This window comes from Lagenorhynchus albirostris, chromosome 8, assembly GCF_949774975.1.
Source record: "Lagenorhynchus albirostris chromosome 8, mLagAlb1.1, whole genome shotgun sequence".
Taxonomy (NCBI): Eukaryota; Metazoa; Chordata; class Mammalia; order Artiodactyla; family Delphinidae; genus Lagenorhynchus; species Lagenorhynchus albirostris.
The window spans coordinates 73511721-73528276 of NC_083102.1; the positions used below are offsets into that span (position 1 = coordinate 73511721).

The window sequence follows — 16556 nt, forward strand, 5'->3', positions numbered from 1 at the left end:
TTGCTTGCCAGTTGAATTAGCAAAGTCAGTTGTAGAGTTTGGTCTCCAAAGCCATGATTTCCAGTAATGTTAAAGGTTTAATACACTGTCTTTGAACAACTTACTTGTCTGTTTTCTTATTCCAAAGTTCTGTATGGTATGCATTCTTAAAATTAATGGGGATTAAAAGTAATTTTGCCTTTTTGAGACTATTTTGACAGTAATTGGAAACACTTTGTGGCAAAGAAAGAGTAGTTCCCAAGGGAAATGTTGAAGATTGTAAGATTTAATTAATCTGGTTGATGTAATTAATTTGGGAAAGGAGTAGATTTTGCTTAGTGGAGAGATGCAACTTTGGAAGAACTAACTGGTTCCTCTGCTGGTGTTTGCCATTAGAAGTTATTCAGTTTAATGTTCTAAAAACTAAGACATTCATTCACATGTTCACCTATCTGTTAGAGATTTTCTGAAACAGATTTTATATGGAAAAGTTAATATTTTACATGTATAATAAAATGTATATTAACAGGCTTTTTGAAAATACAAATTAAGAGCTATACATGTAAAATAACATACAGTCTTAAGGAAAAAAATTATTTTTAACTTGAAACCAGGTATGTCTTTGAGTATTAAGTACTGTGTGTACTGTGCATGAATGGAATACAATTTAAATATTTTATTGCAGAATGCATTTATTTAGTCATTAATCTAGCTTATATATATATATATATTTTTTTTTTTTTCTATTTAGCTTCAGGCTCCCATTGTCCTCAAGATGGTTAAGGTCCTGAAAAATAAGCAAAGCAGCTATTTTCCAACTTTGAAGGGTATCCTCATGGCTGTGGAAAATGGTAAGACTCATGTTCCTCGGCCTGGCATCAGTGGTCCCTCCTGATCTGACTCCTGCCTGTCTGCTCAGCCTCCTCTACCCTTCTACCCTTAGCGTGCTCATGAAATGACTGCACTTGACTCTTCTAATGATAAGTCCATCTTAATTATCTGCAGTTTATTCTCCGGCTATATTAAACCATTTTTCAGGTATATAGTAAGTACCTACCAAAGAGGCTCTAGATTGAACTTTCAGTGAGAGTGTATGTGTGTGGAGGGGAAAGGCCTTTGGTGTTTAGCAGCGGGTCATTGAATGCCCAGCATGGAGGTTTTCTAATCAACAGTTGGGCTGCAGTTAGTCCAGTGACTCCCCAGTAGAATCTCTGAATTTGCTTAACATCCATCATTTATTTAACTCATAAGAATGCAAAGTCATCATTGAAGTTTTGGTGAAGATTAAACACAGAGAGGAGGGTTTGTTTGCTGAATTTTGAACAGGTAATACATGTACATTGTTAAAACCCAGAAATTATAAACAGGTATTTTTAATTTAAAAAGGAAATTGTGTAAGTGAAAAGTCTCCTTATCTTCTCAGTACCCAGTTTCAACCTCACCCAGGCGTAACACCCCTCCGTAATTTTTTTATTTCTGTTTCTGTTCCTTTAGACATGTGTAAGCAAATACAGATATGATCCGTGATACTGAAGTTTTAAACAATAAAATTGTAAGATAACATGGCCCAATAGCTTGTTTTTGTTTCTAACATGAGAAAATTATTTTTAAATTTTTTCCTATGTAACATGTGGAAGGTTAGGAAATACTTAAAATCTACTTTGAAAATGTTTTGCTATCTCTTTAGGCTTTTCTCCATGAACTCTGTTTGAAAAGAGGCCTTAAGACAAGAGGGCATTAGATCTGTATTTCTATCCCAGATCCATTCAGTACATCTTAAATTTGCTGCGTCCCTGGTTTCTGTTGGCCAACTTGGCATACTAACACCTTCCTTGTATAATTGTTGCAAAAATTAGAGCACTGTTTCTCAACCTTGTCACCACTGACGTTTTGGGCAGGATAATTCTTTGTTGTGGGGAACCACCCTGTTCATTGTGGGGTATTTAGCAGCATCCTTGGCCTCTATCCACTCCCCCCATGCCTGTTGTAAGGACAAAAAGTGTCTCGAGACATTGCCAAATGACCCTTGGGGGAAATCCTCCCCTGGCTGAGGACCAATGAATTGAAGACCTAATATACAATGCCCAGAGTACTAGGCACATAGTAAGTGTACCCTCAATAAACAGAAGCTGCTTGCATTTTTTTCTGCTAGTAAGATTCACATTTTCTGTGAATAAAACTTCTCCAGGAATGAATCCCAGGCGTCCTCAAAGCCTTTTGAGCATATGGACTGGAGATTGAGGAGAAAACACTTTCAGTAGAACAAGTGGCCCAAAGCCATTCTCAGTTAGAGGTAGAAGGCTCTCCCAAAGACCTGCTCAAGGCTTTGTAAAATCACTAGAAGTGCTTATCACATTTTAAGGGCACTTTACCTTTACATGCAATTATTGGATTTTGAAATTAACACTGATGAAAACACACTAATTTCAAAACATGAGTGCATCTGAGGAAAAAATAGTTCCTGGACCCTCTCTTTCTTCCCAGGTCTTTATTGTTAGGTGGAGAGATTAATTGGTTACATGTCAAGAAGAGCAACATGGGTGGGTGCATACCTGACTCTGACAGCCAAAAAAAAAAAAAAAAAAGAGTCTGGCAGTTTGCTTTGTTTTTTTGATTTCTGACAGGAGTCTTTTGGGATAACACCAGAAATTAAGGAATTTACTTTCCTTCATTCCCTACCTTCATAAATAAAGACCATTTTCAGTTAATCAAAGGTATTTGTAGCCTCAGGAGTACAATGAAGTCTGATGGAGATCCATTTAGGGTACATTAAAAGGACCAGTTTTAATCAAGAGAAAATTTGGATTAGATTAACCAGTAATTAATCATAACTATTTCAATGTTGTCTTCATATATACCTTTTTAAAAAAGTATTCCTTATTCCTACCATGCATAACAATTTTTTAAATTGAGGTAAAATTCACCTAACATTAAAAAAAAGTTTTTAAAGTGTACAGATTGGTGGCATTTAGTGTATTCACAATATCCTGTAACTATTGCTTTTATCTAGTTCAAAATATTTTCATCACCCATGCTTGACAATTTCAATAGTTACACTGTGGATAATAATATAATGGAAAATTTTTCGTGGTATGAGTTACTCTTATAGGACATTAGAATGAGATAATAAATGATTCAGTTGTGCTGGTACCAAGTGCGTGGGAGGAGTTAACTTTCTGGTGAGTCTTCAGTCGCGATTTACTTGTGAGTAAGTACGCCTGGGCTCTCTTTGAAGGGTTGTTACAGCTGGACAGTGTCAAAAGCCTTCCTAACCTGTCCTGTGTCAATGGTAGGGTAAGTGATATAAAAAGAAAGAGGCAGCATTTAAGTACAGCCATGTTGTTTTGCATTGTTCTCTTGACCTTGTGAAGTGACTTCAGATAAAAGAGGCTGCCTCACATTAACGGTGGTTTCCTTTCAGCTCTTCTCGAAGCCCAAGACGTGGAACTTTACCTGAGACCCCTGAGGAGACACCTTCAATGTGTTCAGGAGACGGAATTCCCACAGACCGGTGTATTAATTGCCCCGTTATTTCATACCATCTGTCTGATCTGGAGTCATTCCACGTTTTATAATACCCCTGTTCGGATTATAGTTCTATTGCAAGAGTTTTGTAATCTCTTCATTGACCAGGTATGTAGCATGAAAAACATAGGAACAATGAGAATTATTGCCGTTTGGTAGGTTTTATGAGATCAAGGAGGAATGAATAAATCCAGTCTACAGAACACCTTTTTCCCTTTTCTTTTTTCATAAGACTTTTATGGTAACAAAGGCCAGATGACTTTGTATCCTAAAAGGCAAAGGAGCTCTGGAAATAAGTCAGATACAGTCAAGGGACAGGTTGTTACTGGATTCTGTTTGTTTAACATCCTACCTTTCTTCAAAAGAGATTTAAGGCAGCTTCTAATAAAAGGCACACACACGTAGTACTTTCTTTGTAGCTTTCCCTTTGGTTTCCACAGGAACACTGGCTGGGGGAAGACTTTTGGAAAGGGAAGTAAGTTAAGAGAATCTGGCAGAAAAAAAATGATCCTCCAAAAATAGTAGTAGAATTATATTAAAAGAATTCTGATTCATGGTTGATCTTTAAAAATCTTGTTTATAATTGTTTCTCTACTCTTCACTTAACTTGCAAAATGTTTAAAAAAAATTGGACTGCTTCCTCATCCTGTGGGAACTTTAATTACTCTTGTGTCCATAATATCAGAGAATATTTCATAATTTGAGAGCTAAAAGATACTTGCAGGGCATATCATCAGTGATTCTTTGTTGAGGGTGTGTGTGTCTTAGTCTGCTTGAGTTGCCATAACAAAATACCACAGGCTGTGTGGCTTTATTTTCAGGAATTGCTTTCTCACATTTTTGGAGCCTGGGAGACCAGATCCAGGTGCCAGCATGGTCGTGTTCTGACTAGAGAATTCTTTCTGGCTTGCAGATAGCTGCCTTTTCTCTGTGCCCTCACACTGAGAGAAAGATCTCCCTCTTCCTCTTTTTAAAAAACCACAGTCCTGTCACATCAGGGTCCCGCCCTCATGACCTCATTAACCTTAATTACCTCCTAAAGATTCTATCTCCAGGTAGTCACATTGGTGGTTAGGGCTTCAACACAGGCACTTTTTTGGAGCGGGTGTCACACTTTAGTCCATAGCAGGGTCTATATCAGGGTGTGTGTCTGAACACCTAAGGAGTTTTTGTAAAACAGATGCCAGAGAATCAGAATCTGTGCATATGGCTTAGCCTTTGAGTTGCTAAGTAAGAGCGCTTCCTATGAGAATTGGATCGTTTCCAGCTGTAACTGGCAAACAAGCAGAAAAAGAGAAGTGTCTAAGTTCATGTGAAGTGGAAAGTCTAACAGTGCAAAGACTTGAAGATTAGCTTGCTCCAGGGGACACAGATGATAATTTCAAAGCTCTGTTTTGCTCGTTCGTGTTTGACTTGATTCTCAGGCTCTCATCACGTGTTAACCAAGGTGGCTTTTGGTAGCACCAGATGGATATCCTTCTAGTAGAGGAACTTCCCTGGAAAGAGGCTGACTGTTTTTTTTTCTGGACCAGTGGGTTTTATTTTCACTCCTGGAACAATCATGTGGCCAGGGAGATAGGATATCTTGGACAGGCCTGGATCACTAGCTCAGAGAAGGGTGGACAACTGTGATTGACCTAAATCCCTGATCTAGTCTAATGCTTCTCAGTGGTTTTCACCTCATGACTCACATAGAAATTTAAAATTTTTCATTGCATAGTGGGGTAAAATTGGAGGGGACTGGGAGCCCTGACAATCTGTTCATAGACAGGGCAACCTGTTTGGAGCTTCTGCTGCCCCAGGCCAGAACCTTGCTTTTCTAAACGTTAAAGAGAGCAGTGTTGTAGCAGAAACTGGTTGGGGAACTGTGTGCCATTCTAATCCTGATACTTTTTCAGGTGAGTTAATGGAAACTTGAAAGATATCATTTGCTCACTTTGCTTGAGCATTTAGGGGGAAATCCAAATTAAAGAACAGGTTTCCTGGCTTGTAGTTTACCGTTTCTGGAATACATATGAGATTGAGGTGGGCTTGTGTGTCTTCCTCTCTGCTTCCAAAGAAGTGGAATGGTGTATGGAAAGGACTTTGGGCTCAGACCAACCAGGATTCAAATCTAATTGAACCAGGGGACTTCCCTGGTGGTCCAGTGGTTAAGACTCCACACTTTCACTGCTGAGGGCTTGGGTTCAATTCTTAGTCAGGGAACTAAGATTCCACAAGCCGTGTGGCACAGCTGAGAATAAAAAAGATCAAGTTGAACCATTTTAGAGTAGTTAAATCACTTTTCCGAGCCTCACTTTCCACGCTTGTAAGTGCCCTGTTTATGGGCTTTTGTAAAGATCAAAAGAGAGAACCTCAATGAAATGCTATGTGTGACATTTAACAGAGACTCAGTAAAAGTTAGTTCCAAACTCTTGCCTTACAAAATAGTTGCAGCTGTTGATAGGAGATAACAGGTCTGTTCCTTGCTATATTTGAGCATCTCTTCTGGCTTCATTCTATTTGTTTCTCTGTTGTGCAGACTCAGTTTTGCTGTTTTGTTAAGTGAGTGCACTGCGTCCTAATGGCTTGGATCCCTACTGCAGGATTAACCACTGTGACCACCGCTTCTCCCAAACCTCTTTTGAGGGATCCTCATCTCATTTTGAGAATGATCCAAACTTTTACTGCAAAGCTGTGTTAGTGTAGAAACCTCAAATGTTGTCATTCACTATTGTAGTTGGCTTGCAAGGAGCCCTGGTTACCTGTAAGACTATAAACCTATTATCCCCGGCTCCTAGGCTGTGTCAATGGCCAGAGTTTGCCAAGCTCCCAAGGAAATAATGTCGTTTCTCTTGTTCCTTAGTTACTATTCTTGGCTTATGTCCAAAGGTTCCGTCGACCTGATTTCCTAGATTCTCCAAGTGGACTTTGTAGTAAATCTGCCCCAACATGTTAGGAATCAAAAATGGGCAATGAGTCAACTTTCATACCCGGGTTCTCTGAAGAGCTAAACTCCGCACCACCTGCCACCACCCCCAGTTGTTTGCTGTCTAACTTATTTTTAATACTTATTTAACAAGCACTGTATAGTGCCTCTTATTTGCCAGAATTCTTCTAAGCCCTTTACAAGAATCTACGAGTTTAATTCTCTAGCAACACTATGATATAGGTGCTATTAGTAGATACTTCATGTATTTTTTTAAAAAAAAAAACCCTTTTTTAAAAAAAAAAGTTCAGAGAAGATAAATAGCTTTCTCAAGGTCACCCAGCTGACAGAGTTCTTACTCATTTTGCTCCATATTTTAATGTAAGTTTTTATTTCTAATTACTATTAATATGTGGTATATGAATAATTGTAAAATACTCTTATTGCATAAAATTTATAACAATGGAAATAGTCCTGCAGTTCTATCACCCTAAAATTCAGCATTTAAAAATTTTCCTTCTTCCAAAATTTACACGTATTTATGCATTTTATAATTCTTTTTTTTTTTTACTAGCTTCTTGAAAAATGATTGCTATTGTTGGATATTTACGTTGCTTCCAGCCTCCTGTATTATAAACAACATGCAGAAAACAACTTTATACAGAAATCCTTTTCCTTAACTTGGATAATTGGCTTAATATAAATTCCTGATGTTGATCAAGGGGTACAATCTTTTCATGACTATTGAACGCTATTTGATATTTACAAATTCTTTTTCAAAAGATTATGTTAATTGCATTGCTATTATCAATGTGTAAAAAGTTTTAGTATAATTCAGCTTTGAGCATTACCAGCTTTAAAAAATTTGCAGTGATTCATTGAGTATACACTTGTACCATGTTGTTTCTTAATTTTGTACATTGCATGATTTGTGTGATCACACATTTTATGTGCCTTTTATAATTTTCTTATATAGTTTTCATGTACTTTGTTTTTGTGACTGTGTAGACTTCAACGTGTTTATGAAACATTTGAACCCTTGCTGTGGTGTACGTCAGAAGTCATAAGCTGGCATTCTGTCAACTGTCTTTGGCCAATGGATCAATCCACTGCTTTTATTTTGCATAGTATTTTGAAATTTTAAAAAAAATTGTTTCTGATGCTTAAATTGAGTAGGTCTCATTGAATTTCCAACATTCCAGCCTCTACTGAAAAGTCAGATCTCACTGCATTGGCTCTTGCATCCCCATTGACACAGTCAGCTGCTAGAGCTTCACGTACCCCTTTAGATGGGTCATGTGCTGTCCAGGTGACCATGGTCTCCACTGTTCACTGTTCCTGATCTGCTAGAATTGAAGGAACTAGTTAGTAGGCTTTTTAGACACCAAATGAATGATATTCTTACTACTTCACACATTTATGGCACAGAGTCTATATTGCATGTAAAACCATATCCATTATTGGGAGATGGAAGACAATATGTCTACATTTAGAAAAACATTTCTTCTATCTGCTATGCTGAACCCAATGGCTTTCAATACTTTCTCCATTGAGATCTGTGACAACTTTCTAAGCAACTGCAGAATTAAAGGTGTGCAGTTTAAACGTATAATTTATATGAGGTGAAGATGCATCAGGATTAGATTTTATAGGTTCCTGAGGCTCCTAAACAGGGAAATTGTGAAAGTTCATAACAAATATGCAAAGGGAAGAACTGAATGATGGTCCTACGAGAGTTGCTACATGAATCTGCTGGTTTTTCTATAATCCTTCTCGCCTTTGCATTTCCACTATTGAAAACTAGTTCATATGGCATATCTCGGCTAGATTTTACGTCCTATAATGAGTTTAAGCCCCCAGAAGAGAAGTCTGCTAACCTAAAAGAATTGCCAATGGTATAATCACCTATGTTAGCTCTTTCTCACCTTTTCAAGTGACCTTGTGCTGCCAGGTAACGTGACCGTATTTTTAAAATACATGGTCTTATAGATGTCCCTTCCTGGCTTATACATTTCTTTATATGAAAAAACAGTTGTGCAGAATATTTGCTGCTAGGAATAGCCATGCAAATTCTGGTTACACTGTTGTTGTATCTTTGAAGCTTAGCAAAAGTGTAGTCATTGGCAGAATGTTTAATTCCAGAAATTGCAGCATCTCCTGTAGAAGTCTCTAATGTATGCAAGTATGTCATTGAAACCTAAGTGCCTGAATTTCTAGAATTTGTATTTCCTGTTTTACAGCATTGCTGGCCCAATTCTAGACATTGTAATTTAAAAATCATGCACTGAAAAAATAAAACAGTTCATTGAAACAGTCATTTTCAGTAAAACTATTAAACATTTTCTTATTATTGTTTCCTTTCATTGAATCCTAGGCACTAGCTTACCTTTTGCCTGAAGACCTTTTGAGGGGAGAAATTGAAGACTCTCTGGAAAAGGTGCAGGTGGCCGTTAACATCTTAAAGACTTTCAAAAATTGTTTTTTTAACTATAGAGAAGGATTGGCAAGCTATTTTATGGGAAATAAGGAGCTGAAACCATGGGATTTCCAGTCTCATCTGGTGTTTCTTAGATTTGACAAATTTCTCGACCGCTTCATAAAAATAGAGGTATTCATTTATTGACTTGTAATTTATTCATATTGTAAGTTGTTTCAGAAAATCCTATAGCTTTTTATATGATTTAGGGAATAGTTTGTTCTACTTGGGTGGGAGGTGGGAAGTCTGCTTTCTTGGTGATCCTCATGAGGAGTTTACGAGGCCCGTGCTATCAAGATACAGTAAAAGCTTTAGTTTGTTTAGTTTCAAAGCTTTGTTTAGTTTTAAAGCTTTGGCTTCTTTTTCTAAAAAATTCATTTTTGATTATTTTATTATACTGAGTGTAAGTGAATCTCTATGTACCAGTGACCCTTGTCCTACAGCTTACTACATTCCTAGAAAATGGTTGTAAATCAGGAAGCTATAAAATAACCCCTTTTTTCCTTTACATGTTTGATGGTTTTATTGGGATTCCATAGCTGAAAACCCATTTGATAATCTAAAATATCATGGTAACTTTTAGTATATAAATATATATGTTATACTATTCAAATATTATAACTATTCAGAAAAATAGATGAAAAGAACATGAAAACATGTGCTTTTTATAAATGTTTTAAATGCCAAAAAACCAAACATGAATTACATACATGTAAACACACACAACAACTTGTATGGAGCCAACTGGCTAAGGTTTCTGTTTTTGTTTTTGTTTTTGTTTTCATTTTGAACTTCCTTGTTTTCTTTGTAAAACTCTTTCTAGAATGTTCGGGCTTTTTTGTTGATAGATTTGTTGAATTTCATTCAAAATTAGAGCTTTATGTTTTGAAAATTCTCATCATTTAAGCAGCCTGAATGCCTCTTAAAGTTTGAGTGCCAAATGCCTGACTCTGGGTAACTTGCATCACCCTTTCATAACAGTCTCTTAAGCTCCTTTTCCATAAGAGAGCCCATCACTGCAGTGTTGGTGGCTGAAAATGAGTTTTGGATCTCACCCGGACGTCTGACTTATGATTAGAAGGATATGAAATTAGAGAATCAAATGTTTAACTATGGTAAGCTAGGTGTTGCCTGTACTGCTTGATAATTTTCAGTCCATGTGAAAATGGGAGTATGATTTTAAAAGTAGGCAGTTACTTAGTTCAGTTACATCATTAATATTCACTTTATGTCATGTAAGTGTCCATTGACTCACTGATTTTGAATGTTGGAAAATGTTCTTTCTTTGAAACTTTAAAATGTTCTTTTCCTACTCAAGAGGGTGGAAAAATCTTTACGATGTTTTTTTCAAAGGATATATTTGTCACCATACTGGAATTTGAAAAGCTGGAAAGACTTGAATTTGGCGGTACCAAGGGAGCAATTTTAAATGGACAAATCCACGAGATGAGTGAAGAATTTATGGAACTCTGTAAGATTTTTAAACAGAGCACATATGACCCATCTGATTACAATAACATGGTAATACTGTATCTTTTTGTTTTCAATTTCATAGAATCGTATTTTAAAGCTGGGAAGGACAGTAGGTCACAGTGATAATAGGTCCCATTCAGTCCAACCTCTCCCGGGTGAAAGAGGGGAAATGACTTGTCTGAGGTCTCTCATTTACTTAGTGGTGGATCAGGGACCAGAAGTTAGGTCCCTAACTTTTGCATTTTCAGTTTAGAATATTTTAAACTGTTTCTAATATAACAGTGGACCTCAGTCTGGATTTGTCTCTTGTTGATGTATAGTGGAAAGGAACTTTCCATATTAACTCATTTAGATCTGATTATCTGGTGTCCATGTAACTTGTGTGTTTTATTTTAGCCTTTTCTTGAATCATTAGGTAAATTTTTCATCTACTTGAATATTTACTTTCACCTCATTCATTACATATATTATTAACATGTATGTTTTCTGAAAAAGAGGGAAGCTTTCAGGTTTAAGCTGCTTCTGTTTTCTGTCACTGCCAGCAGGTTAGGAGCCAAGGAGTTCCTGTGGGCATCCCTGCAGCTCTAGGATAAAAATAGCTTCATTTTAGTGGTTTGCTATGACAGTGAATCCCAGGTACTAAAAAAAAAAAAAACTAGATTACCTCTCGTCATCATTGTTTTTTGTGGAATGTGAATTTATTCACTATAATGTGTATATTTGGCCAAATAATTGACTCTCTGAAGTGTACAAATACAGTATGTTAGCTTTGTAAGGACATGGTTAGCAAAGTTAATCCCTCTGAACCGCTGACAGTTTTTGGGAAGTAGAGTTAATGGTAAGGAAGATATGGTCATTGTGTGTCCTGCTCATTTGTGGGGAAGTAAGAGAAATCTAGATCTGTGGTGATGATCTAGGGGAATGCATGAGCTCATCCCCAGAGCCTGGTAAGATGTCTGGCACCCAGCAGGAATTCGGTGAATATGGACAGGATGGGACTCTTGCGGGGGGGGAGGGCTTGATTTAGCTCTTATGAGCAACTAAGCAGAGGAGCGTGAAACCCAGCGTGCACAGGACCGTCGGGTGCATTCGAGTTACAGGAGAGCCTTGATTTGCTCATGATTACAAATCCTGGCAGGTTTTCAGTGTGCCAGGGTTGGAGGACATGGCTAGGTTTAGCTGATATCGCTTCCCTGGTAGTGCTAAAGGTCCTGAATTTATCCCTGTGTCTGCCCAAACCCTGCACAGTCACAAACATAGAATAGAAAATTCACTTGCTCTTGACACACACACACGCACGCACACACACGCACACACACACACACATATATCTGCTTGCTATTTGTATTTAGTATAAAATGGGCAAGGCTTACCTGTGATCTCCAGATCTGGGTTAGAGACATTGATAACCTGCCCTCGAAGTTCCCCTTCATCCTTTTATCTGATTACTGTATCCTGCTTTAGAATATAATTTAAAAGCTCCTTGACTTTGGTTATTCCTCGAAATCGAAATTTGAATTAACTAAAAGTTCACTTAGTTGGTGTGCTTATGTCAAAGATGACCTTTGCTTTTTTTGAATGTGTCTTGGTTATCAGTATTGCCTCAGAATATTGCAATGATTATATATTTTTTCTTAATAAACTGTTCATTTGGGGGCTTTTTAGCTGAGTTTCATTGTGTTCTGGTTTTTATGATATCAGCTGGTAATTTTTAGGAGGTATTATGTTAGCGAACTACCTGCAAACTCATATATTCATACAGGTGTTTCCCCATGACACATGCCCACCCCTATGCCCTTCCTCTCCCACTGCACACACCCCTCTGCATTCCCCAATCCCCATTGAATAGTGCTAATGTAACTGTCCAGTGTATCATAGTCAGACTTCCTGCCCTCTGGTGTAGAAATGGTTTATATATGTTCTGGTAAATTAGAGAAACAGTGACTGGCAATTTGCTTTTGGAAATGCTGTTTATGTCTCTCTCTTCATTAATCTTAAGCCTATCAATCAGGCTTTGAGCCTTTATTGGTGTGACAGAAGTTCTGCCAGTATAATCTATTTACAGAAGATGGGGATTTCTCCGGTGTGTCCATAAAAATGTTCTTGGGTTTCTGAATTATTAATACTGAATATAAAGTTCACTTTAGGTATTTGCTTTGACTTCTTCCTATGGGACTCTTTGAGATCCAGACCATTAGGGGGAGAGACTTGCTTTCTAATTTATTTAATTGAAACATGTAACATTGTGCATATTTAAGGTGTACAGCATGTTAATTTGATACATTTATATATTTTAATAGCCAGTGTAGTGATTATTAGCACCTCTATCGTGTTGCATAGTTATCCTTTCTTTTTTAGTGGTGGAAATCATTGAGTTGTAGTCTCTTAGCAAGTTTGATGTTAGTGAATATAGACAACAATTTGTATCATTTTGAACTTGATAAGAGACTTGCTTTCTTAATTGTATTTAACTGATGGGCAGGTGACTTGAGGCTCAGCAGCTTGGTTTTTACCGACATTCTGAGGTGTAGCTTGAGTAAATAAAATTCCCTAGATAACTAAGCAAGGATGGTGGATATTCTTGAGAGTAACCTCTTGGCTCCACTAGTGTCTGTTAATGAGTCCATTAATAATTACTGAACAAGTGTTGGGTGCCAGGCATCACGCCAAACCTTTACACACACTCCTGCTTAATTCTAGCTGTAACCCTGAGAGTGACCACCCAGGCAGATGAGGATATGTAAATTACCCGAGATTACACAGTTCCAGGGAGTGGAACAGAGATTCCAACCCAGAACTCTCAACCTATCGGGTTTTTTTTGTTGTGCCATGTCAGTTCTTTAGTGTTTGTCACCCTCATTGCGTCTTCCTAGAAATGAAGGGAATAAATTCATCTGGGGCAACTGGAGGAACTCACCTGAGGACCTGTGCCCTGAGGTGGTGTGATCCAAGATGCTGTGGCTAGTTTCCTTTTGCCTGCTAGTTTTTAGTAGGAAGATTGATCCAGGTACCTAGCCCGCCATTACTCCAGGATCTAAAATTCACTTTAAAAGTAGCTATTAATCTGTACTAGCTTGTGTTCTAGTTCCTACAATTAGTTTTCTGTTCTGTTCTAGTCTCCTGAACTATTTATTAATTCTTTTGCTGTTACAGTGTGTAGCATTTAAAAATTTTAACTACATAAATTTCTTATTAGTCATCTGTAGGATTTTCAGGTCTTGCTTGCTTACTTTTCAAGGAAAAATTGATTATTTAAAAACATTACTTACTTGTTCTTTTGGAAAGGTAACATGCAAAAATGCAAAAATTTAGTCCCATTCTTCTCATTCCCTGCTTTTCCCCCTAGTCTTTCATTTTCCTTCCCCAAGGACATTTACCATTATGAGTTTCTTATATAATGTTCCAGTGATACATGGTGCATGTACTAGTGTATACATGGGTGTATGTATTTTGAATTCTGTTTTTGCACTCATAGCATCCTCTACAGATCATGTATACCTTTTGTCACTTAATATATTTTAGCAGTCATTCTGTATCACTGCAATAGCATTACCTATTTTTAAAAAAACAATTGTATATTATTCTGTGAATTTATGTATTATTTATTTTTTAAAGTTATTTAAAGTAGTAGATATCACTGTTTAAAAATTTACTTAGGAGCTTCTTCTAGGAAGATGGAGTAGATGTACTTTTCCGTTTTCCTCTAAGTACAACTGCAGTACCGGTCACTGTGTAAAAGACACATAAGAAGACTCTGAAAGGTGAAAAGAATAAGACAGATGGACCCAAAAGACAACATAGTGATGAGTTACCTGAATTTCCTTCTTGCCTGAAATAATGCAGACCTAGAGGTGAAGACACTGGCAACCTGGAAACACCAGTGGTCACAGACATTAAAAACCTCAATTAAAGCCTGATCCCTCTCAAGAAAGGGACAGCCTGGCAAGACAGAAAACTCGTAGACTGCAGTCTCTCTAGTCCAGAAAAATATCACAGAAGAAACTGTTCCCTACCCCCATCCATGCCAGCAAAGACTGTATGGGGAGACTAGACTTACAGCCAATGTGTAAAATGCTACCCCACCCAGTCCACACCTCCACTGGGGTGGTATCAGTGATGGCCAAGTAGGGAGTCATGATTTTCATCCTAGCTAGCCAGTTATGAGCTCACTCTCTGTGATGTCAGTGGAGAACACATGAGAATCCTGAATTTCTTTCCTCACCCAGAAGTGTCCTTTACCCCACTAGGGTAGTGTCACAGGAAGCCTCTAGAAAGTCAGTGCTTTCACCATGACCAAATAGTAACCAGGTCACCAGTACTGTGACATCTGTTGAGACCACATGGGAAACTGGAACACCCAGCCATAACAGGAGCTCCCCACCCTTAGGTATTAATGGTTGCTGAGTGGAGAAACTGGACTTCTGTCTCTACTTGACAGTAAAGGGGCCAGAGCAGTATTGTAGAATGCTAGCAAAAACTGAAGGTTTAAATAAAATCCAGTCTCATAATATGAAACATAGTATGAAAACATCCAGGTTCAATAAAAATGTACTCATTATACCAAGAACCAGGAAGATCTCAACTGAACAAAAAGAGACAACTAATAGATGTCACCATTGAGATAAGACATGTTAGAATTATCTGACAGGCTTTATAGAGCCATGCCAAAAATGCTTCAACAAGCAATTATCAACATAATGAAACAAATAAAAAATAACCTCAGTAAAGAAATAGAAATTCTCAGCAAAGAAATAGAAGATATAAAAAACAAATTGGAATTTTAGAGCTGAAAAAAATAAAAATACACTGCATAGTGATTGAGTTCAGTGTCAGGATGGAGTGACAGAGGAAAGAATCAGTGAACTGGAAGATGAAACAATAGAAAGCACTCAGTCTGAACAACAGAGAAGGTAGACTGAAAGTAAATGAGCAGAGCCTTAGGGACTTACAAGACTGTAACAGATCTAGCACTAGTGTCCTCAAAGTTCCAGAAAGAGAGGAGAAAGACCATGAAGCTGAAAGTCTCAGAGAAGTAGCTGGAAACCACCTAAATTTGGCAAGAGACATAAACCTACAGATTCAAGAGGATATCAATAGCAGAAAGGTAAACCCAGGGATAAACCCAGGGAAATCCATGCCAAGACACATCATAATTAAACTTCTGAAAACTGAAGATAAAAAAATCTCAGAAGTAGTGAGAGAGAAAGCACAACTTACCCAAGCGGAAAAAATGGTTTGAATGACAGTGGTTTTCTTATCAGAAATCACAAGGGCCAGAAGGAAATGGCAAAATATTTTTAAGTGCTGAAAGACAAGAATTGTTAACTCAGAATTCTGTACCCAGTTAAAAATACCCTTCAAGAATTAAGGGGGGGAAATCAAGAAATTCTTAGACCAAAAAAAAAAACCCTAATAATTTGTCACTAGTAGACTGATCCTTAAAGAATGGCTAAAGGAAGTTCTTAATACAGAAAGGAGGTGATAAAGAAGGGAACCTTGGAACAGCAGGAAGAATGTGGTATGTAGAAATAAGTGTAAATACAATAGAATTTCCTTCTCCTCTTGAGTTTTCTAAATAATGTTTCATGGTGGAAGCAAAAATTATAACATTCTCTGTGGTTCTAAATGTATGTACAGAAAGTATTTAAGACCATTATAAATGGAAGAGAGTAAAGGAATCAAAATAGAAGGAAGGTTTTTTTTTCTGTATATAAAACTGTGGTAAAATGTATTTTACATTAAATTTAGCATTTAAACCATTTGTGAGTACGATTCAGTGGCATTAAGTATATTCACAATGTTGTGCAACCATCACTGCTATCCACTTCCAGAACATTTCATCATCCCAAACAAAAACTTTGCACCCATTAAATGATAACTCTTCATTGCCCCCTCCCCTTGGTACCTGGTAATATCTGTTCTACTTTCTCTCTCTATGAATTTATTTATTTTAGATACCTCATATGAGTGGACTCAAAATAATTCTTTTGTGTTTGGCTTATTTCACTTAGCATAAGCCTTTAAGTTTCATCCATATTGTAGCATGTGTCACAATTTCCTTTAATCCCTTTTTAAGGCTAAATTATCCTTTTTAATTTAATTCCTTTTTAAGGCTAAATCTATTTTTTTTATATATATATATAATGTATTTTGTTTATTCATTTATTGATTGATGCTTGCTTGTGTCCACCTCTT

At 37.2% G+C, this 16556-nt stretch overlaps 1 protein-coding gene across 1 annotated transcript in view; it reads left to right on the forward strand.

Moving 5' to 3' along the window:
* Positions 1-16556, forward strand: part of DNAH11 (dynein axonemal heavy chain 11) — a 316107-nt gene that overhangs the window by 17572 nt on the left and 281979 nt on the right. Inside the window, 4 exon segments of the mRNA XM_060157128.1 lie at positions 731-830; positions 3401-3612; positions 8787-9020; positions 10242-10409. Coding sequence (XP_060013111.1) covers positions 731-830; positions 3401-3612; positions 8787-9020; positions 10242-10409 — 714 coding nt within the window.